Source organism: Salmo salar, chromosome 01 (genome assembly GCF_965601325.2).
Source record: "Salmo salar chromosome 01, fSalSal1, whole genome shotgun sequence".
Lineage (NCBI taxonomy): Eukaryota > Metazoa > Chordata > Actinopteri > Salmoniformes > Salmonidae > Salmo > Salmo salar.
This window is the reverse complement of record NC_138291.1, coordinates 151,766,792-151,789,200: the sequence shown is the minus strand read 5'-3', so window position 1 is coordinate 151,789,200 and position 22,409 is coordinate 151,766,792. Positions and strand designations below refer to the sequence as shown.

At 44.0% G+C, this 22,409-nt stretch overlaps 1 protein-coding gene across 6 annotated transcripts in view; it reads left to right on the top strand.

The window, feature by feature from the left end:
* Nucleotides 1-11,088, top strand: part of LOC106565929 (zinc finger protein 618) — a 42,224-nt gene extending 31,136 nt beyond the window's left edge. For 5 of the 6 annotated variants that reach the window (XM_082955353.1, XM_082955354.1, XM_082955358.1 and 2 more), the window contains 8 exons: nt 1,552-1,641; nt 1,814-1,909; nt 3,184-3,261; nt 3,687-3,731; nt 4,199-4,285; nt 4,488-4,565; nt 5,223-5,393; nt 5,595-11,088. In XM_082955353.1, the coding sequence (XP_082811479.1) occupies nt 1,552-1,641; nt 1,814-1,909; nt 3,184-3,261; nt 3,687-3,731; nt 4,199-4,285; nt 4,488-4,565; nt 5,223-5,393; nt 5,595-7,231 (2,282 nt within the window). In that variant the 3' untranslated portion in view covers nt 7,232-11,088. The remainder of the gene's footprint in view (nt 1-1,551; nt 1,642-1,813; nt 1,910-3,183; nt 3,262-3,686; nt 3,732-4,198; nt 4,286-4,487; nt 4,566-5,222; nt 5,394-5,594) is intronic. The other variant, XM_082955356.1, reaches the window with a different exon arrangement.
* The last annotated feature ends 11,321 nt before the right edge of the window (nt 11,089-22,409 follow it).

The window sequence follows — 22,409 nt, the reverse complement described above, 5'->3', positions numbered from 1 at the left end:
CTGAAGTTTGTTTAGTGCTTTATCCGGGTAGCCGGAAAGTAGAGCATTGCAGTAGTCCATCACTCTCCTTCTTGGTCAAATAGCCCTTACACAGCCTGGAGGTGTGTTGGGTCATTGTCCTGTTGAAAAACAAATGATACTCCCGCTAAGTGCAAACCAGATTGGATGGTGTATCGCTGCAGAATGCTTTGATAACCATGTTGGTTAAATGTGCCTTGAATTCTAAATAAATCAGTGTCACCAGAAAAGCACCATCACACCACCACCTCCATGCTTCACGGTGGGTACCACACATGTGGAGATCATCCATTCACCTACTCTGCATCTAACAAAGACACAGCGGTTGGAACCAAAAATCGCAAATTTGGACTCATCAGACCAAAAGACAGATTTCCACCAGTTTAATGTCCATTGCGCATGTTTCTTCGCCCAAGCATGTCTCTTCTTCGTGTCCTTTTTATTCGTGGTTTCTTTGCAGCAATTCGACCATGAAGGCCTGATTCACGCCGTCTCCTCTGAACAGTTAATGTGTCTGTTACTTGAATTCTGACGCATTTATTTGGGCTGCGCTTTGAGGCTGGTACCTCTAATGAACTTATCCTCTGCAGCAAAGGTAACGCTGGGTCTTCCTTTCCTGTGGCGGTCCTCGTGAGAGCTAGTTTCGTCATAGGCGCTTGATGGTTTTTGCGACTGCACTTGAAGAAACTTTCAAAGTTCTTAATTTTCCGGATTGACTGACCTTCATGTCTTAAAGTAATGATGGACTGCCGTTTTTGTCTTTGCTTATTTGAGCTGTTCTTGCCATAATATGGACTTAGTCCTATTTGGTAAAAGACCATCTTCTGTATACCACCCATACAATGTCACAACACAACTGATTGGCTGAAATGCATTAAGAAGGAAAGAAATTCCACAAATGTACTTTTAACAAGGCACACCTGTTAATTGAAATGCATTCCAGTTGACTACCTCATGAAGCTGGTTGAGAGAATGCCAAGAGTGAGCCTGTCATCAAGGCAAAGGGTGGTTACTTTGAAGAATCTCAAATATAAAATATATTTTGATTTAACACTTTTTGGGGGGGTTACTACATGATTCAATGTCTTATTTCATAGTTTTGATGTCTTCACTATTCTACAATGTAGAAAATAGTCAACAAAAAAAGTGAAATCCTTGAATGAGTAGGTGTCAACTTTTGACTGGTACTGTATATTTTATTTATATTCAAAGTTTTTTTTTTTTTATATATATGAAATCCTACTTTTGCAATGTGTTATTAAGGCAATGTTTTTAGTTTTGTCCTCATTTAAATCTTTACCTCGTACTTGCAATGTATTTTGCTCTCAGGATAGGTGTTATTAGTACATATAATTTATGCCAGTAATAACATATTATTTAGATGTCTATCAATATCCCAACTACTGAAAATTAAGGAAACCATTTCAGTGAACCAAGGATGCTACTCTTACCATTGCAGAATGAGATTTTATATATTTATCGCATGCAAATGTGATATTTTAGGTAACCACTTTTTCTCATTGTCCCCCACAGAAACGGGAAGCTACGAGTGTGAGTTCTGTGGGAAACAGTACAAGTACTTTAACCCATACCAGGAGCATGTGGCTCTTCACCAACCAATGAGTAAGTAATCTCACAGGTGTACAAAAGGGACTAGTCGTCTATTGTAGTCTATAACCTCCCTCTCTTACCTATCAAACTCACCAGCGTCCTCAAATCACTTGTTATCATTGGTTCATGTAAAATAATGAAGCACTATTTATTTGATGATAATGACAGAACTATCTTCCCACAGATTTCTCCTTTGATAATATGAAGTCGCCGCGATCACGTGGAAGTGTGGATGGAAACATGGACGTCAGCAAATACAGTGCCACTAAATTAGAAACAGGTATGGAGAACTGACCTGGGATCTGTGCTTAAGCAGCTCTCGCACTCTCACAACTGAGACTTTTGCAATCACTGTGTGTGAAAGAATACAGTATAATGTATACCACATAAAGATGTAAACTTTTAGACCATCAAATAGACTTGCAAATTTACCCAAATCGTTGGTAGGTTCAATCAAACCCCACAAACCGTTAGCTGTAACATCATTTGACATCACTGTAAACCCGCGGAACTATTCCCCTCACCCCCACCTATTGGTAGCTGGGTAAAAAAAAAAAAAAAGCAGACATTCAATATTTCTTTGAACATGAAGAAGTTATTAATACTTTCTGAAGGCACTGTATCTAAACGTGTAGTATTCATGGTCAAATTACCAGTGCCCACATTGATTTTATTAGCCACTCTCACTGTGATGTCATATTAAAAACGTCAAACATTTCTCTTTGCCCCATGGCAGAATGAGTAGAATTGCATGAAATTAGTTATACAATTGCAAAATCTTCTCTCTGCCCCATGGCAGAATGTGTAGAATGGCAGCGAACTTACATTTAAACTAACTGCAACATTTTAACTTATTTCTCTCTCCGCTGTTAAGAGGGGGGCCGCTAAAATGTTTTGCTGGAAAGGTGGGTTGGGGTGGGGCACTGCAGCCCCTCATGAGGAGTTCACATTTATTGTAGTCCTCATCCCTGCCATAAACCAAGGCTACAATCTCCTGCCAAAGATGATTTGGCTTTGCTTTGTCTGCTGTGATCTGAAACGCTGCCTTCGCGCCTCTTATCTATCATATCGCTCACCTGATCAGTTCCTATCTCTCTCCACTGAGCAGTTTGTCTATAGAGAGCTATTTAAAGCTTGGCAATCTCTCCTAGTGCACAAATGTGGGTCAAAAGAGAGTGGAGAGGAGTACTCGGATACGCTATGGGTGAATATTGATTTTATTTAAAAAAAATTGTGATGGAAAGGGAGTGAATCATCCCAAGGACATGATAGAATTCAATACACAGAGTATAGTGGTCGTTTCGCTATGGATTAGTATTGTGTAGGCTTCGGAAATCCTCTATTGCGTCAATATCCCCTACTATTGTATGATATGTATCCACCTGCTTTTCACCCATGTGTTGTCAGTTACTCAAAAAATACAGTAGGTCTGCACTCAGGTATTTTTTGTGTATGTGGACTAACTGGTTCTACGCACCAGGTAGGAAACGTTTCGGGAGCGCGCCATGGTTTTCCTTTTTCCTTGTCAGTTCAAACATTGTTTATCTTTCACAGACAGTTCCTTTAGTCGGAAAATGGAGAGCAAAACCCAGTCCAGCCTGGTGGACACCAACAGTTCCCAGAACTCAAGCGGTAAGCACTGAGGCGCTTCTCATAAGCTGTGTGCCTATGTGTTTTATGAATGTCTCTCTGCACAGATGTGTTCTTACTGAGACCTGGGTAGAACACTGTGGTAGATGGAGAGTGAATCAGACAGGAGTGTGAGTGTTGCTTTAGTGTCCAAGTATATAACCACATTCAAATTGAGGCCTTAGTCTGATTCTCTACCCCGCTCCCTGAAGTACACTCATTTTCTCCACCTTGTTGATAAAAACAATAATTGATTTGCTAAGAAATATGGGGTAACATTCTCTAGCCAATGCTTACATCAATCGAAGGCTTTTAACTCCACAAGGGGAGGAGAACAAGTGCACACTCTGAAATTGGTGACAAGTAGGGAATCCTATCAAAAAATCCATGCAGTGTCTGTGATGTCACTTTCTCACGCTCTCCCTCAGGTACTCCAAGCCCCCTGGTGGCCGGTTCGTTCCCTGCATCACAGAGTGAGTCCACCTCTCTCGCTGCCTGCCTGAAAACACAAATGTGACCATTTCACCCTCTCCGTGTTGTTTATTTTGACCATAATGAGATGCAGCTACTGCCACTGATATTTTCCTACTCACTTGTCATTTCTTATCAGTCTCCCTGTTAATTTGGGCTTGTCACAATTGCACCTCCATTTCGTCAATGTTTGTCACCCTGTAGTAGTTGATGTGAAGGTTTGGATTTGGGCAGGTTACTCCATGGTGAATTGGAAGAGACTAGGTTGGCATAACTGTTTTTTTTTGTGTTGTCGTGGCAGCAGATGACTTATACTTTACTTCAGCTGGCCATAATGCTTCTGTGCCCTTCAGCAATAACCTGTTACTGTTGACAACAAGCCAGTTGGGAAATGTCATGAAAAAGTTATTCAATTAAGCAAGCAATCAAATTATGTTTATTTATTTACATCTTTTTGCAAATGCATTAGTCACAAAGTGCTTCACAACAACTATCCGGGCCTACAGCCCCCAAAACCCCAAAGACAAGGCGACAGTGGCAGAGACCAAGTCTCTAGGTAGGAAGACTCAATCACTCTTCAATGGCATAGATAGATGATATTAAGTAGGTTTAACATGTGTTTTATATGTGATAAAATTAAACATCTTGTCACAGTGGCCTAGATCTTGCACCACTCAGGGGATAGACTGGGCAGGTCCACAGTGGATGTGCTCTTGTTACAATACGGGAACCCTTTTTTCTGGGCCTTGTGTTTCTAGAACCCTACACATGTGGCGCCTGTGGCATCCCGTTCCAGTTCTACAACAACCTGCTGGAGCACATGCAGTCCCACGCTGGTGAGTTACCTGCACCTCGAGGGATAGATACAGCACCAGACTGGCTGTACCCCCAAAGTGTAACACTAAAGTGTAACACTATCAGTCAAATGGGTTGGAGAGGGGCTTTCAGCAGAAGTGGAAATGTACTGTTGTAATGGCTGAATACTTCAGATACTGTATTTCCAACTATTGGAATTGTTTATTCCTTTGCAAAAAGCTCAGCCAAATTAGGTGGCCGAAATAGCTGCTGTACATCGCACTCCAAGCTAAAACGTACACATTTCTAGGAGAGTGAAGGGATATTTTCATCTACACTTTGATTTTTGCATTTTCTAATTTCATTTTTTGCATATTAAATTGAGTATGCTCTTTGTGTTACAACCATTTCACCCCTGTTGTTTTATAATGTGTAGCCACTATTAGAGGCTACCTGTTCGCTAGTGGTTGTTTCCTAACCCTATGTAACTATCTGTTAACTTTCGAGCTAGTAGCCAATAGCCAACCCTCTGGTTATTAGCTTTTAGCTAAATCCATTGTAGCTCGTTGCTAGCTGGCCCATTAAAAAATGAGTTAACCCTTTAGCCAACCTCATGTTATTATTAGCAATTAACTAACTTGTAGCTAGTAGCTGTTGACCTTCTCTATCACAGTATGCTAACCCTCTATCCCCCCCAGCGGATAATGAGAACCACACCAAAGGGGGGTCTCCAAAGGCATCACCGGGCCCAGCCTCACAGGACCAATTGTGGAGGTCCCCCCAGCCCCAGCATCAGGCCCAAGCTCAAATAGTTCAAGTCCAGATACAGGCTCAGCCCCAGCCTACACAGAGAAACCACTACACCAACCGTGAGTAGGCTACTATTCCTCATCACTGTCATAGTCATGCTGCTTAGAAATGAACACACTTAGGCCACACTGCCTATGAATACACACACTCAAACTCGTTCTCTCTCTACCTCATTTCCCATATTTTCCATCTATTTTTCTATTTCTCCTTCCATTTCCTTTCACTCTCTCCTCCTCTCCTATGCCTCTCTCTATCCACAGATAACAGTGGTGGTCTACCGGAGAAGGAAAGGCAGCAGGTGGCCGAGCGTCTCCTCAGGGTGATGTGTACAGACCTGGGCGTGCTCAACATGCTCAACAGCAAGGACTTCCTGAAGCTGGCCCAGACTCTGGTGGACACGGGCGCCCGCCACGGTGCCTACTCCACACGCGAAGCCCTGGGCAACATGAGCTCGTTGGCCCTGCGCCAGCTTCCCCGCATGTACAACCAGATCAAGGTGAAGGTGACCTGCGCCCTGGGCTCCAACTCCTCACTGGGCATCGCTGTCACCTGCCACTCCCAGACAGTGGGGCCTGACGCCTGCCTAGTGCTGACAGCCTACCAGGTAGAGGGGTCCAGGCTCAAGCGCTATGTTCTAGGTGTCAAGGAGGCAGACCTGAGGGAGGGACCCGAGCAGGTACACCAGTGGACCCAGAACGTGCTGTCGGAGTTCGTCATGTCGGACATCCGCACGGTTTATGTGACTGAGCCGAGAGTGTCTGCGGTGGGGGTGGGGGGCTCACCGCTGGGTGGAGGCGGGCGGGGGAGGGTGTGTCTGCGATGCGCCGGGTGCTCACTGGGTGTAGTGGTCCAGGCGGTGCTGGGGAAGCGCAGCCTGCAGGCGCGGGGTCTCCACGAATTGACTGAGCTGCTGGCTGCCTGCCGTGACATTGCTGCCTCCACCAGCCTCTCGTTACGTGACGACTCCACCAGCGCCACTATGGACGAGGGCACGTCTAACCCCTCCGCTCCCCCCAGGCCTAGCCCCACCCCTCCCTGCTGGGACCGCACGGCTGAGGCCCTGCTTCAGGTGCATGCCCACTTTGAGCAGATCTGCGAGGCGTACGGGAGGAGCAAGGCCACAGCTTCCACGCTGCAGGGCCTCAACAAACATCTGCTGGGGACGCTGGCCTGCCTGCTGGCCCCTCTACGCCTGGCCGCCCTGGAGCTCAGCAGTCAGAGGAGGCCCACCCTGCAGCAGGTGCTACCTGTCTACCTGCGACTGGAGAAACTGTTCACCTCCAAGGCTGGGGAGGTGGGAACCGCCAGCAAGCTCTGCCACTACTTCTTGGAAGCCCTGAAGGAGAACTTTAAGGTGGAGAAAGCCCACCAGGTAGCCATGGTCCTGGATCCTCAGCTGAAGCTGCGTCCCGTCCCAGCCTACCAGCATGAGGAGATCATCGCCCGCGCCTGCGAGATGGCCACAGACCCCCATGATGGGGGGCAAGCCACCGGCGGGGGTTCTGGAGGTGAGGATGTGGATGGACCCTCAACACCCAAACGGCTTCGAGTGAACGTCCCCGGGGGCGGAGTGAACGCCAGAGGGGTAGTAGCCGTGTCGTCGGAGGCATCGTCAGATGAAAGCCAGACCCAGGTGAGACAGGAGGTTTTCCAGTATCTGGCTGAACCGCTCCTCCAGGGCACCACCCCAGACCTCTTCCACTACTGGAGCACCTCGGTGGGTGACCGCTTCCCCAGACTGGCACGCCTAGCTCTGTGGCTGCTGGCCGTGCCCGCCGTGGGCATCCGCAGTGAGTGTGTGAGCGTGTGTGAGCAGAGCCTGGCCATGAAGAGGAGACAGCAGCTCACCACTGAGGAGATGAACAAACTCATCTTCCTGCGCTCCAACATGGCCTGAACGTTAGTCTTACCACCAACGCTGACCTAACCATGACCTCTCCACCAATGACTACAGACCATCTACAGAGGGATAGGGGAACCCTGAGGGGCCATATTCGTGAACTTTTGCTTAGACCCAAGGTTTATACATGTAGTCTAAAATATCTAGCTGCTAGTGTTTCTCATAGGCCAACCTGGCACAATTAGCTATGATGCTGAGGACAACCAGCTGAGCACATTAAATCCTGTAAAAGATTCTGTATCGGCCTATTCAAGTCATTGACATAGTTGGACGTGATCCAGCACATTTTCACGAAAGCGTCCTTACCAGAAGTCCACCGGCAAGTTAGTAACTAGCTAGTTCACAGTGTAGAGTGTCTAGTTGCTGACAATTGTCACAACTTGCGGCGTAGGTTCGAATCCCCCATGGGATGTTTTATTTTATCTGGACTGGTTGGATACTGTTCAAGAAAATGAGGAATAGGGGGATCTTCTCAAGATGCTGATCTGGTTAGTGCCAAATGCAACAACCAATAATTATCAGCAGTTGAATGGCTTAAAATTCCTAGGATAAATGTCAAGTATGGTAAGGGTGTTGCATATGGTGCTAGCTAGTAACCTCTCTTATTCGTTGAGCCTTATAATCTCTCTCTGTCTTTCGCTGAATCACTTCTAGCCTAGTCTCGTCCACCAGCCGGCTCTGCTTCTGTCGAACAGTCTGGTTTCACAGCGCCTCAGAATGAGACTTGACTGAAAGTCTATGGCAGTAGCGGATGAAACAAGCACTGGTTTTAATTGACTGGTCTCTTTCCATCACCATCTAAACGTTAGATCCTCCCCCCTACATAGTGCACTTCAAAGCATGAGCAGCGCAACTAATTTAAACAAGGAAGTGAGTTCAGAAAATCTGAAAGTATGCATCTTATAAATGGTTTTCACATATAAAAGTTATATGCCCGAACTCCGAATCAACTGGGCTTCCCAGAAGTAATATGGTCAATGTGATAACATTTTATATTGATATTTTTCAATGTCCAATGTAATACAGCTGTAGCGGCCCACTCGCTCTACATCGACATATAATTAATTTAGCAGACATTCTTATCCACAGCAACTTAGAGTACTAGGTGCATACATTTGTATACTTTTTTTTTCATACTGGTCCCCCGTGGGACTCGAACCCCCAGTCCTGGCATTGCAAGTGCCATTCTCTACCAACCGAGCTACATGGGACCACAGGACCTCTCCCTCCTCGATTTTTAACCACACACTTTTCAAGTCCCACTTTATTGCACTGTGTTACCAGGCGAGGTTACTTCTGACCTTAGACATCATAGTCAACATCATGCCTTCACATTATCAAATTGCCTTCTTTTCACCGTTTCATCCATGGCTTAAAGTTGTCTGACTGTAGTAACTACTTGAAGGACTAAGCTAGGCATACATTAGACAACAATACAAATCTTTACGTCATTGGCGCACTCACATTATGCAAATTGTCTGCATAATCTTGTCACCCTGATGTCTGCGACAGGTGTGCTCACATTACACCAGTTTGCTTCTCATGTCTAGACCCCTCCCTGTCCTGCTATTTCCAGATGTGTCATGACCACTTCCTACGTTGCTCGGCTACAGCCACATAGGAGGACAAGTTGCAAGTCACATCGTAGCACCCCCCTCACTACACAAGATACGACTGAACATTTTGGGCAGAAAAATAATCGGGACCTAGAATGTGAATCGGGAGAGTGTAAAACCCATAATCGCACTTATTTCACCCAATCACATTATGCGACCTACGACATCTTGGTCGGAGCTTACGATATCACGATTTACCTGCGATTGTAGTGGATCCCAAATCGTGGCAAAATATCAGTTTATAATTGTATGATGTATGGTCAGCTTGAGGCGAGCGTGGCCTCCGGTGGTTGTGTATGGCCTGGCCTCAGATTCGTTCTGGACAATGTTGCAATTAGACTCCACTGTGTTAGTGACTATACTGAATGACTTGACAGTTGGGGTGGGTATGTTTGGGATCTCGTTGGCCTGATTGCCCCTGGCTTGTTAGTGGCATCTTTCTACTTTTTCAATGTGGTGTCTTTCAGTCTGGTCCTCAATTGTCTTTAGCCATGTTGTTTTTAGACCGTCTTCCACTACACCAAACATCACATGTCTTTATGTACTATGTCAGTTTCTCATATTTATTAGTCTTTCTTAGACTTCATTTGTTGTTTTGTAATTTTTACATCAAAGATAGACCCATGTGTTAATTTATCCAAAAGCAAATAGTCCAAAGAAATTTACTGGTGTGGCTGTTATGGTTTCATGCTTTTTAATTAATGCACTGGATTTGTTTATGATTTCGATTGAAGGATTAAATGTTTTGGCAATGTATGTTCATCTTTCCCCGCACTTGAATTTTGTCTGTCCTCCGTTCAGAGAGACATGTTCTAATTTAGGAGTTGTGTGTGTGTGTGTGAAATCGTTGTTGCCTTTGTACAAACTTGCACAAATTAGTTGGAATGTGCATAACATCTCAAATGGCTTGACCAATACTATATTGGAAGTGAGTGTCACACACCGAGGTACAGCTTGATAACCTTCCCATTCAGTATAGATAGTTCAGACTTTCCTCTGTCCAAAGCAATGGTGTGCTTTTTTTACCTCAAGTTCTATGACTGAAGGACATGCAGTAAAGGCTCTGGTCTGTCCGACATGATGATTTTTGGATCTGTCCAATATGATCAAATAGTAAGTGTAGCATATAGATAATGGAACTGAAATTGATGTTTTAGTTTAAGTGGTCTTTTTTTTTTTTTTTTTTGCAACCGTAGTGAAGGGATTTTACCTGTAGATCTTAAATGAGGATTTCAAGCAAAAAATGATCCTGAACATGCAGTCAGTCGTTGATGTCGGTATCTCCAATACTACTACTACGATTGCCTCATACGCTTTCTTTGGTAAGATTAGAATTATTACAAGATATGCATGTAATCAATATTAGAGTACTATTCTATGCTATCATATAAGCCAGTGTGTTTCTTCTAAGACGGAACAGTTTCAGGGGGTTAGAAGTTGCTCCTAGACACAGATCTAAGATCTGCTTGACCTCCCCAAATCCTAGCTTTAAACATTAGGGGCAGAGGCACAAAACTGACTTTAGCTCAGTCTAGGGGCAACTTTGTCGTACTCCTTTCAGGGGTGGCAGTATGTAAATACAAGAGAACTGCTGTTTTATTCCACTAGAGGGAGCAAGTGTTGCAGAAATGGGGAGCGCCGTTGATAACACCATACCTCTTTTTATAAACTAGCATTTCAAAGGTTTTGATACACACAACTCAAGCTAAATACTGTTATAGAGAACTAAATTCAAACTTAAAATAATAAAAAAATTGCTGCTAACCTATGGCTTCACAGAAACACAGGTCGCAATCTTTTTCCATTGGGTGTGTTGAAAGAAGATGCAAATGTTAACTGTAAATACAAGATGGCTAACATGAATAGTCTTTCCCTCTTGTTCAGAATTTTTGATGCTCAATTGGAATTGAGAATAGTCTATGTTGTTTTATGGAGACTTGTCATTCTTTGTTCTTTTTATACTCTGCTGGGCTGCAAAAAAAAAAATATTTCAAGTTTCTTATTTTGATTCCATAATTTGTCTTTTTATCACGCTTTGGCAAATAGTTTTGTTCCGTTTTTGTGGATTTGAGTTGTCTTATCGGTAGGCTTAATTTATACTTTTGTAGTGACACTATTTTTATACTACTGATAGGATCAAGAGTCTTTTGTCAGACGTGACAGCGCTGTACAATGTTCTGAAATACATTACCCACTGTAGTATGTGCTGTGTGAATAAACTGGCTGAAATGAACATCATCAGCCTCTGGCTGTGCTCTTATGTGCAGTGTCCATGCATTGAGTGGAGTGTGTGTAAGACAGAAAGGGCTCTTAACATATAGACCAAGTTAGTTAGCCCCTCCATTCAGATATGAACATGATGAGAGACTGGTGGCTGCTTTTCAGTGGCATAGAAAGAGGGCTCCCACATGGAGAGGGAGAGCAAGGCCTTACACAGTGGCTGAGTGAGAGACTGAGGGGGCGAATAGGCCTTACATAAAGGCAGAGTGAGAGAGAAGACTCACATGCAAGGAGAAAGAGAGCGAGGCCTTACAGAGAGGTTGGTTGGTTGGAGGTGCGTGCGAGGGTTCCCCGGGGGCCACTGGTGAGAGGGGGAGTGTGTGTCTCGGCCTGCTGTCTTTCCTCCTCCCTTCGCACCCGGGTCACTGAGCCCCTGAGGCACTGCAGACTGCAGCCATGCAGAAACACCCGCGCTGGTTTCCAAGGTTACTTCCACCACAAGCCTACCCGCGAAAGCTAATTCACAGCACATGCGCCCATCTTGGTCACCCCTTCTCCCTCCCCGCCACACTGCTGAAGGTGAGTTTTTCCACACCGTTTAACCACAGTTGGATGTTTGCTTAAAGCACAAGTGTTGGGGAAACTCATTTTAAGTCATTTAGAAAGAAAAGGGGTGGAGAAAAAAACAACCCACCACTCATAAGACAATTATGTCCCATTATGTGCTAGTGAGAGAAGTTGTTGCAGATCAGCTCTTTCTAGGGGTAGTATCCAAGTAAAGATAACTGCCAAAATAAAGGAACACAGTTCTTCTATGAGAAATTCAATAATTTGGTGTTTTGTTGTTGATAATGAATCAAAATCAAATTTATTTATATAGCCCTTCGTACATCAGCTGATATCTCAAAGTGCTGTACAGAAACCCAGCCTAGAACCCCAAACAGCAAGCAATGCATGTGAAAGAAGCACGGTGGCTAGGAAAAACTCCCTAGAAAAGGCCAAAAACCTAGGAAGAAACCTAGAGAGGAACCAGGCTATGAGGGGTGGCCAGTCATCTTCTGGCTGTGCCGGGTGGATATTATAACAGAACATGGTCAAGATGTTAAAATGTTCATAAATGACCAGCATGGTCAAATCATAATAATCATAGTAGTTGTCGAGGGTGCAACAAGCACGTCCGGTGAACAGGTCAGGGTTCCATAGCCGCAGGCAGAACAGTTGAAACTGGAGCAGCAGCATGGCCAGGTGGACTGGGGACAGCAAGGAGTCATCATGCCAGGTAGTCCTGAGGCATGGTCCTAGGGCTCAGGTCCTCCGAGAGAAAGAGAGAAAGAGAATTAGAGAGAGCATATTTAAATTCACACAGGACACCGGATAAGACAAGAGAAATACTCCAGATGTAACAGACTGACCCTAGCCCCCCGACACAAACTCCTGCAGCATAAATACTGGAGGCTGAGACAGGAGGGATCAGGAGACATAATGGTGGGATATGGTGTCTTGGGAGCCGCTCCAGAATCTCCCATAAGTCTTCAATTGGGTTGAACCTTTTTTATACCATGATGGGATGTTTTAATCACTTAATTAACTCAGGAACCACACCTGTGTGGAAACTGCAGCTTTCAATATACTTTGTATCCCTCATTCAAGTGTTAACTTTTATTTTGGCAATTACTTGTATGTTGTGCACATACAATGCATTTTCACATTCATTTTAGCACCTCTATAACCTGTAGCTTTATAACTAATTTACCCGGACTAGTGCTTCATTACATTGGCAGGCAGGGGTTAGTTTTCCAGGACTCTGGGATTGAGGGGTTCCCCTGTTTACACCCTTGGCCAGCAGGTGGCAGTACTAGGCTTTAGCTCGACTTAGCTCAAGCCATTCTTCAGGGGTGAACTGGGAACACGTTGATAGATAGCCCAACTCCAGGTAACCTTTGGCTTTGCTGAGCTGTGCTGTGCATTATGGGGCAGGAAAAGGCACATGGATCCCTCTCAGACATGCATGTCAGGACTGGAAGCGGGAGGCAGATTTATTGAACAGGGAAACTGCTGCCAAGAGCGGAGGGCCATCCAATCATAGTAGTTTTGGCTTTGTTTTGCAGCCCCTGTCCAGCGTGTGTGTGTTTTATTTGATATTCCATATACATGGAGACAGGAGTGAAACCCGATAGCCAGGATGAGGGAAGTGTGATGGGTATAGGCACTCCTTCTGTGTTAACCTCTAGTTAAACGTGAGATTACTTTCTTTTTCAGCCAGTAGTAGTTTGATGAATGAGAACTGATTATTATTGCACCCGGGAACCGTGCAAAGTCTAATTAAGTAAGCAGCCCACACACTGGTTCAATCTGATGACTCTCTCTCTGGGCATTATGCCATGTCTTCTACAATACACAACCCTACTAGCCTTTCACACTCACTCTACACCATCGCTGTGCCTCAAGTTTTATGTTCGCTTATTCATCTGCGCTAACTTACTAACACTATCGTGTGTCCCCTAGTCATTTTCTAATAAAGTGTTAGCCAGATCCTGCATCTCCAGTCGAAGGAGAGGAGAGGCACTTCAACTCACTCCAGGTCACATCCCAAGTGGACTTCTTGACTGCTACCCAAGCAGAGAGAGAACCACAGCTTCAGCTTGTGTTCTGTACATGCATCTCATACCATGTGCCTGACAATGACAAGGGTGCTGGCATCTCCACCGGTGCCCACCTGTCCCTAGCTGTCTGTTCAGTGAGCGCAGAGAGACCGATGAGGATGCAAGAACCAAAATATATAGAACTCCTCCTGTCCCTGACCGTGGCAGCAATGCTGTAGTTCTTCTTTACAGGTGCTGACTTTATCCGCGGTGACATGAATGTACAGAAGTGCCAGGGCGCATACACCCCACTGCTGTCAGGTGTCTCCCCTGTTAACACTCCACCTATCCCCCCCCGACCTCACAGGCACCCAATGTACCTTCCTGCCTGCTTGCCTGCCTGCATCTCCCTCCCAGCACTCCAACACACACAGAAACACACACACACCTTGGCCTGGATCCAAATAGCTTTTTGCAGACGATACAGTAAGGCAGAAAGATTGTCAGTGTCCTTTCTGAAGACACATGCAGGCTTTATACTCCTGGGTTACACACATTACTTCTACAACAAATGACAGAAGATGCAGTGTGTTACGCAGTCTTGTCCTATAAGGACACCGCATTCAGGTATCACTGTCATGTTTGCAATAGACACAGTGCTTCTAATAGACACATTATGCAGGTGTATCTACCAACACTAATAGCTACTGTCTAGAGAGGAAGCACACAGGTCTATCGCTGTCCAGTAATGAAATGCACAGGTGCTACTTTTCCCCCATCCAACCCACCCTCCAAACATACAGTATGCCGGTGTTAATATTTCATAGTAAAGAGGTGAGCGGAAGGTGTGAAAGAATGATGTAGTGGTCTTGGCATGAGGATGATGACCGTGGTCAGTGTGTGAAGTGAGGTCAAGGTTGAACTGACTGTCTATAAATATAGCCGTGATCTCTACATTATTAATCATAGTTATAATTTGGGGACTCGGGCTAGCTCCCTGCATGATGTCTGACAACCAATGAGAATGTCAAGATAGAGATGACAAGGAAGGAGAGCGAGCGTAATTGAGGTCTCCGTGGCCAAAGCTGCACAGATCATATCCCCAATCTTCATCAACATTAAATTTGAAAGTTACCTAATTTCCTACCCTTCCCATGTCACTGGAGGGTGTGCTGCATATGAAATGGTCCATTTTAAGCAAATGTATTATGGAATTCAGCCACTTGGCTTGTAGTGTGTCTTTCTATGTAGAAAAAAATCTAGGGTAATTGTGAGTTGCTGTCAATGAGTCAGTCAAGTTTGACACAATTAATGAAAATGCACAAGCATTTTTTTACTACTTGTTTTGTTGAGCTATACAGGACTCCTGTCATTTTCTTGTTCCCCACGTCACCGCGAATCTCAGTGTTCTTGAAATTCACTGTTTTTAAAATGTTAACTTTTTATGTCATCAGGTAGAAATGTATATTTTCTTCTACAAAACTTTGAAATGCATTGTTTTCATATGTACACATTGGTATTGGCTGAAGATAATGAAAGTGAGGTTGTAATGTGGAATTGCCCTTCAAGTCTTGATAAACCTTAATCTGACTTGAACTCACGTATGAGCCCCTGTCATAACACAAGTCTGCATCAAATAATTCAAACATTAATATTATAAGACAGCAAAACTGAAAGATGACCGAAACCCACTCAGAGCGATTTGTCTGCTTCCGTGATAGCGTCCGTGTTGTGAGGAGTGAAGGCGGTTAATGCCTTCCACCTTTAACTGCCCAGCTCTTGGCTCCCGTCCATATTATGTCATCCTAGGGTCCCGCTTTGGACTCAACGTAATGCAAGTTCATTATTAATGATTTAGCAATGAGTGGCTTTTCTATTCCGTCATCTTATTTCTCTGATTTGTAACTACTGGTGCTCTGCAATTAATATTTTGAGGAGCATAATTCATTCTTGGAACGAGAACACTGCCCTCAAAATACAACCTGTGCATTTTGTATTGGCAAAGATGCTGAAAAACAGCCCTTATCTGTCTTTTCTGATAATCAAAGCTGACAGATAATTTTGATAGTGTTTAGACAATCATCAGAAACTGAAAATGAATCTGGACACATTTCATAATTCTGTCCATATGCATTAGCTAGCTCCCCATTTAGTTAGAAATCTACTTTGATAATGGTGATTTCTGGCTCTTCATTACATGCCAAATCTTTCCTGTGTGTGTGATTATCCCATTAAAATCAATGCCTTATTGGAGATTAATGTTCATTTTACACACACACCACACACACACACACACACTGCAGCTTTATTTGGATTTGGCCCTAGGTACTTACGCTGTACAGAATATCTCTGTTAGTCAAATAGGCTACCAATCTGGGTGAGAAACACAGCAAGTAAGTGTAAATGTCTGGAGATGTGGGTGTTATTGTCATAAGGAAATAATTACCAGCTGGAGAGCTAAATCTCCTGTAAGACCCCTTTTTAGTTCTACAACAAAAACAGCAGGACTCCATGGCAAGGCAGGTGCATCATGACGCACCGCTCTCATCAATGCCAAGTCCTTGACAACGTCAATCAAGGCTCAAATACTTTAGGGATGCTAAAGGGAGGAGGCCTCTCTCCCATTCCCCTGTCTCGTTCTATCCCCAGCTCTCTTGTTAAACAGTGAGCTTGTATCTGGTTGGTGGAGAGGGGGAAAAAAAAGGCAGTCTGATCAATCAGGCAGGAGGTTATTGATCAGTGATCCTCTATGGTGACCCCTGACCTTTGACAGCAGCCCCATAAGGACTGTTCTCTCCAGAGCGAAGGATGGGGATTTGGGATCGGCATTTGTGGGAAAGACCTGAGAGGACATGTATTTATTTTTAAATGCTGATTTAAAAACACAATCTGTCAAAATAAAGGAAGATATTAGGTCAGTGTTGACCTGGTTGGGATGAGGGGGAGGGGTTTTGTGTGAGTACTGGACATTTGATTGGCTTAAATGTTTTTGTTTGGAGAATTTCATTCTGTGGCCACAAAGGCGCAATCCTTAATTTCTTTGATGTTACAAATGTCAGTTTGTTCAAAGGTAGTACACAACTCTTCAGACCTGTGGTTTGTCATGGTTTGGATGCAAGGCTGTAAGAAATACCTCAGAGTATATTGTAGATAGGCTATTGTTTTCACTGTTTATCCCTTCCCTCACTGCATACTATACATACCACCCTCATTCAACTACGCTTATTCTTACACAAACAAACACAGCCTACCAGCAAGAACACCACAGATACACAGCAGACGCAGGCATCTGGGTCCAGGCCTGGCTCCAAACCCCTGACCATTAAGAATGCACAGGCTTACATAACAAACCAGGGACAGTGACTTGACTGAATTCTTTTGGCACTCGGAGCTCTCAGGTGACTTGGTGGAAACCTTTCTGTTTGTCTCTTATGTTGCAGATGTTGTGGACGGGTAAGACAGAAATACTGTATACTGGCCAATTGCATTATGGAATATTGACAGGAATTTAAGTTAAATCATTGGTGGTGAGTACCGTAAACTAAGTCCACTGTTCGCACGCATGCACAAACACACTGCAATCTGCTGTGCACCTTTACTCAATTCCTGCACCCACTCTCTTGATGGGAATTTCTATTATTGCTTACGGGTCACACCGCCCCAGCCGGTCCTGTAGTACTTGTTCAAATACAGTGAAACGGGCACACGGCACTTGCTCCGGCGCCACTTATGTAATCGGATGCTTTGTTAAGTCGGCATTCAATTAATCTTTTATTGTTAGTATGAAGGGTAAAAATCTCCTGTGGGTCAAAATCCATCACCTCAAAGATATTATGCAATAACTTAAAAGGGTACTTTTAATCCATGTATATTGACTGGCTGACAGGTTCCTGTGTTGAACTCCACCTACTTTTGACAGCGACTGATTTACTAACTTGAATTCTTTAATCTGCTGGTAGACTGCGCACACAGCCACACATTCAATTTTGCATATGCACACATGGACATGCTTGCTTTGACAGATGTTCATACTTTAGGTATGCACTCTCTTTCTTCCTGTCACACACATACAAACACCCATACACGTGTGGCTCGACATGCATGTACACACACACACACACACACAGGCCTACTCTCCCGCACACACGCAATTGGCATCTGCAGGGAGTGGAAACGCCTCTCAATTGTCTGCGTTACATAGATATAACACCTAATAAAAAGCAAAGAGATCGCTTTAATGAGTCTGTTTTCTGCCATATATTTAGAAAATGTCAGTGGATACCATGTGGTGACCCTCTCACCCTGGGTGGGTGTGTGTTTGTGTGGGAGAAAACATTTGGAACAGTACTGAGGACGCCAGTATTGCAGTAATACCTCTGTCTTGACCCCAATTAGAACCTATTGTGGTTTTCATAAGTACATCTTTTATCTCTCTAGTGACTGAGGTTTTCACTTTTAATTGCCTTTGACAGTGTTACTATACGGCTCTGTGGTTTCCGTTATCCAACCGGATTCATCCAACAGCTTTTCCAACACCCCTGCACTTACAGTAGGACGGCTTATTCCATGTCAGTGGCGATACAGTTGATAATTTTTGCCAAATCGATGAAAATACATAGTTTTGTCTTTTTGTTGTAAGGTTGCTCAAAGTCTATGGTTGTACAGTTGTGGCCAAAAGTTTGACACAAATATTAATTTTCACAAAGGCTGCTGCCTCAGTTTGTATGATGGCAATTTGCATATACTCCAGAATGTTATGAAGAGTGATCAGATGAATTGCAATAAATTGCAAAGTCCCTCTTTGCCATGCAAATGAACCCCAAAAAACACAGGTGTGAGTGTTGATGAGGACAAGGCTGGAGATCACTCTGTCATGCTGATTGAGTTCGAATAACAGACTGGAAGCTTCAAAAGGAGGGTGATGCTTGAAATAATTGTTCTTCCTCTGTCAAACATGGTTACCTGCAAGGAAACATGTGCCATCATCATTGCTTTGCACAAAAAGGGCTTCACAGGCAAGGATATTGCTGCCAGTAAGATTGCACCTAAATCAACCATCTATCGGATCATCAAGAACTTCAAGGAGAGCGGTTCAATTGTTGTGAAGAAGGCTTCAGGGTGCTCAAGAAAGTCCAGCAAGCGCCACGACCGTCTCCTAAAGTTTATTCAGCTGCGGGATCGGGGCACCACCAGTACAGAGCTTGCTCAGGAATGGCAGCAGGCAGGTGTGAGTGCATCTACACGTACAGTGAGGCAAAGACTTCTGGAGGATGGCCTGGTGTCAAGAAGGGCAGCAAAGAACCCACTTCTGTCCAGGAAAAACATCAGGCACAGACTGATATTCTGCAAAAGGTACAGGGATTGGACTGCTGAGGATTGGGTGAAGTCATTTTCTCTGAATCCCCTTTCCGATTGTTTGGGGCATCTGGAAAAAAGCTTGTCCGGAGAAGACAAGGTGAGCGCTACCATCAGTCCTGTGTCATGCCAACAGTAAAGCATCCTGAGACCATTCGTGTGCGGTTGCTTCTTAGCCAAGGGAGTGGGCTCACTCACAATTTTGCCTAAGAACAAGCCATGAATAAAGAATGGTACCAATACATCCTCCGAGAGCAACTTCTCCCAACCATCCAGGAACAGTTTGGTGGTGATAAAATGCCTTTTCCAGCATGATGGAGCACCTTGCATAAGGCAAAAGTGATAACTAAGTGTTTCGGGGAACAAAACATTGATATTTGGGTCCATGGCCAGGAAACTCCCCAGACCTTAATCCCATTGAGAACTTGTGGTCAATCCTCAAGAGGTGGGTGGACAAACAAAAATCCACAAATTCTGACAAACTCCAAGCATTGATTATGCAAGAATGGGCTGCCATCAGTCAGGATGTCGCCCAGAAGTTAATTGACAGCATGCCAGGGCGGATTGCAGAGTCTTGAAAAAGAAGGGTCAACACTGCAAATATTGAGTCTTTGCATCAACTTCATGTAATTGTCAATAAAAGCCTTTGACACTTATGAAATGCTGGTAATTATACTTCAGTATTCCATAGTAACATCTGACAAATATCTAAAGACACTGAAGCAGAAAACTTTGTGGGAAATTAATATTTGTGTCATTCTCAAAAATGTTGGCCACGACTGTATAATATTTGTTTGGCAACAATTATTAAGATGAAAGGTGGGGCGGCAGGTAGCCTAGTGGTTAGAGCGTTGGACTAGTAACCAAAAGGGTGCAAGATCGAATCCCCGAGCTGACAAGGTAAAAATCTGTCGTTCTGCCCCTGAACAAGGCAGTTAACCCACTGTTCCATGGCCGTCATTGAAAATAAGAATTTGTTCATAACTGACTTGCCTAGTTAAATAAATGTAAAAAAAATAAAGGCTCTCAATAAGAAATAACATGTTCTTGTTTCAAGTGAACTAGTAATGAGGACACGCATACATGTGCGCACACACACCATTAAAATTGGAGTGCTGTTTGATTATAAAACCTCTCAATAGCTCTGCATACTTTGTCCTTTTTGTAGATTTTACAGGGAGCGGCTTTAGGCCTGCCCTTTTGCATATCGTCAGCTCACCAAACAGATCAGAACTCTTAGGGTCTGAATCAAACAGCCCAGCAAATCTCTCTCGAACACACTTTTGGGTAACATTATCCAACCCTCAAACTAACATACTTTAGCCATAAAGCTTCACGTATAGACACACATCCCTAACTTCAGAAGTTAGGGTAATTTGATGTCACCCGTTCAATACAGGTGAAATGTCACATTGTAGATGGTTTTTGCATGTAACCTCATCTTGTGGTCTTTGTAGGCTTTTCTATTTTTTGGCAGAAAGTCCCATTGGTGGATCCTCATCTAGTTTTTAGACAGACAGAATTGCAAAAATTATTACGTCGATCCAGTGAAAGATTTTGCCTTCCCTCAAGCTAGACTTTCGTAATACCATATGTTTTGAGTAAAACCAAGTCATTTTTCTTTCAATGGACCATATCCCATTGTAGGCTACCATATATTTTTTCTGAAAATGTTCCATCCTTCCTCACCCAAAGATGGATGAGTCTACTCCAACAAAGGTTCCAGAAACCTTCCAAGAAAACGTCCTTCCTTCTCCTTTCTTGGAATGCGTTCAGGTTTCAGCCATCACTCGAGCGAACGTGGCCTGTGCCAAGTCTCTGGGGTTCGATGCCTCGACCTGGTTAATGCCACCGCAGAAACCACTCTACTTTGTGCTTTTATGGACAAGCGTCACTGCGACTGTATTTCAAGTAGGCCGACTAATGAGGCTTTTAACCATCTCCATATGGACGAGCCCTACCGACTAGACGGGGTATGGGGCAGACGCGTGTGTGCTGCTGACTGGGCCAAAGTTTGACTCTGTGCCCCTTACACATGTAGTTAATTCGCTACAGGCAGGAAAGTTAAACCGAGAGTTAGTCCTCGAGTATTACTGTATCCCACAGAGCACTACGGCGGTGGTGAAGTTGTAGTTTGATGACTAGAAACACGTTAGTTCTGTAGGTTCAGATTTAGAGATGTCACAATAGACACAGTATCTTCAAAGCAATATTGATCAATGATTGGTGAGAAAGTTCCTTTTTAGAATTGGACACACGAGACATTGAAGCATAACCATCAGCTTCCTTTTGTACTTTTGTGTCAACTTTAAACGGCTATCTGTGTTAGGTTTATTTCTGCATGTTTTTTGCCGTCACTTCAAACAAATCATAAATTCATCTAATTGGCACATCTGGTTACAGTCTGAGGTCCAAAATTTCCATCAAGGATAAACAGCAGTGACCCAACCAAGAATCTCCACTCCACCCTGTTACATTGTGAGCCTAATCTTTGCCCTCCAGTAAAGACAACCTCACTTCTGATGCAATAGGGGTCAAATTTGTCCTGTCATGGCACTGGCTTGCGAGAGAACTGATGGCTGAATGGATGGCGCTCACTGGATTTGTCTCTATCATGTGTTTGAGATTAGGGCAGCCTGGGAAGAGGTGAGGGTGCCAACAGTTGGGCCTTGTGATTCTGATTAGCTTGTTGATTCAGTGTTGATTGTGTCCAGGAGCAGATGAGGCTGGAGAGGGAGGGCGAGAGGATAGAGATCCCGCCCATACCCAAACGCCTCACTGAGCTTAACCGTTTTGCCAGCTCATCCTCCAAAGCATCTCTCTCTTTTTGTCTGCCTTTTCCTTCTTTCTGCCTTTTTTTTTTTTTTACATTTTTGTGTCTCTCGTGGTACCTCTTCTCATTTCCCCTCTACATTATGTCAGTCTATGTACAGTCTCTCTCTCTCTCTCTCTCTCTCTCTCTCTCTCTCTCTCTCTCTCTGCTATAAGGTGGAGTGTTTTATGCATCAGTCGTGCTTCAGTAACAGTGAATGATTTAAGGAAAGTATGTGGGCCATATTGTGAGGTAAAAGAGTGAGTGTGATTCTCCACTTCACCTGCCAGCTTCAATTCATTTCTGCAGAGTTGATGTTGACTGAAATGACACTGTGTTGGTTGGTCAGTTTCCAGAATTGTTTGAGTGATAAATTAGGTGCCCAATGATGGGGCACAGCAATCTAATAGTGCTTGTAAGGAAAATGCATTTAATAAGTTATGGGAAGCCAAAATGAGTATGATGGTATGTGTGTGGGGGCTATAACATTAAGTGTAACCTAATGAGAAAATGGAGCAACATTGGGTATAGGAATAATAGCAGCGTTTACCTCAGCATATTATGCTGTCATTGTGATCTGGTGAGCAGAG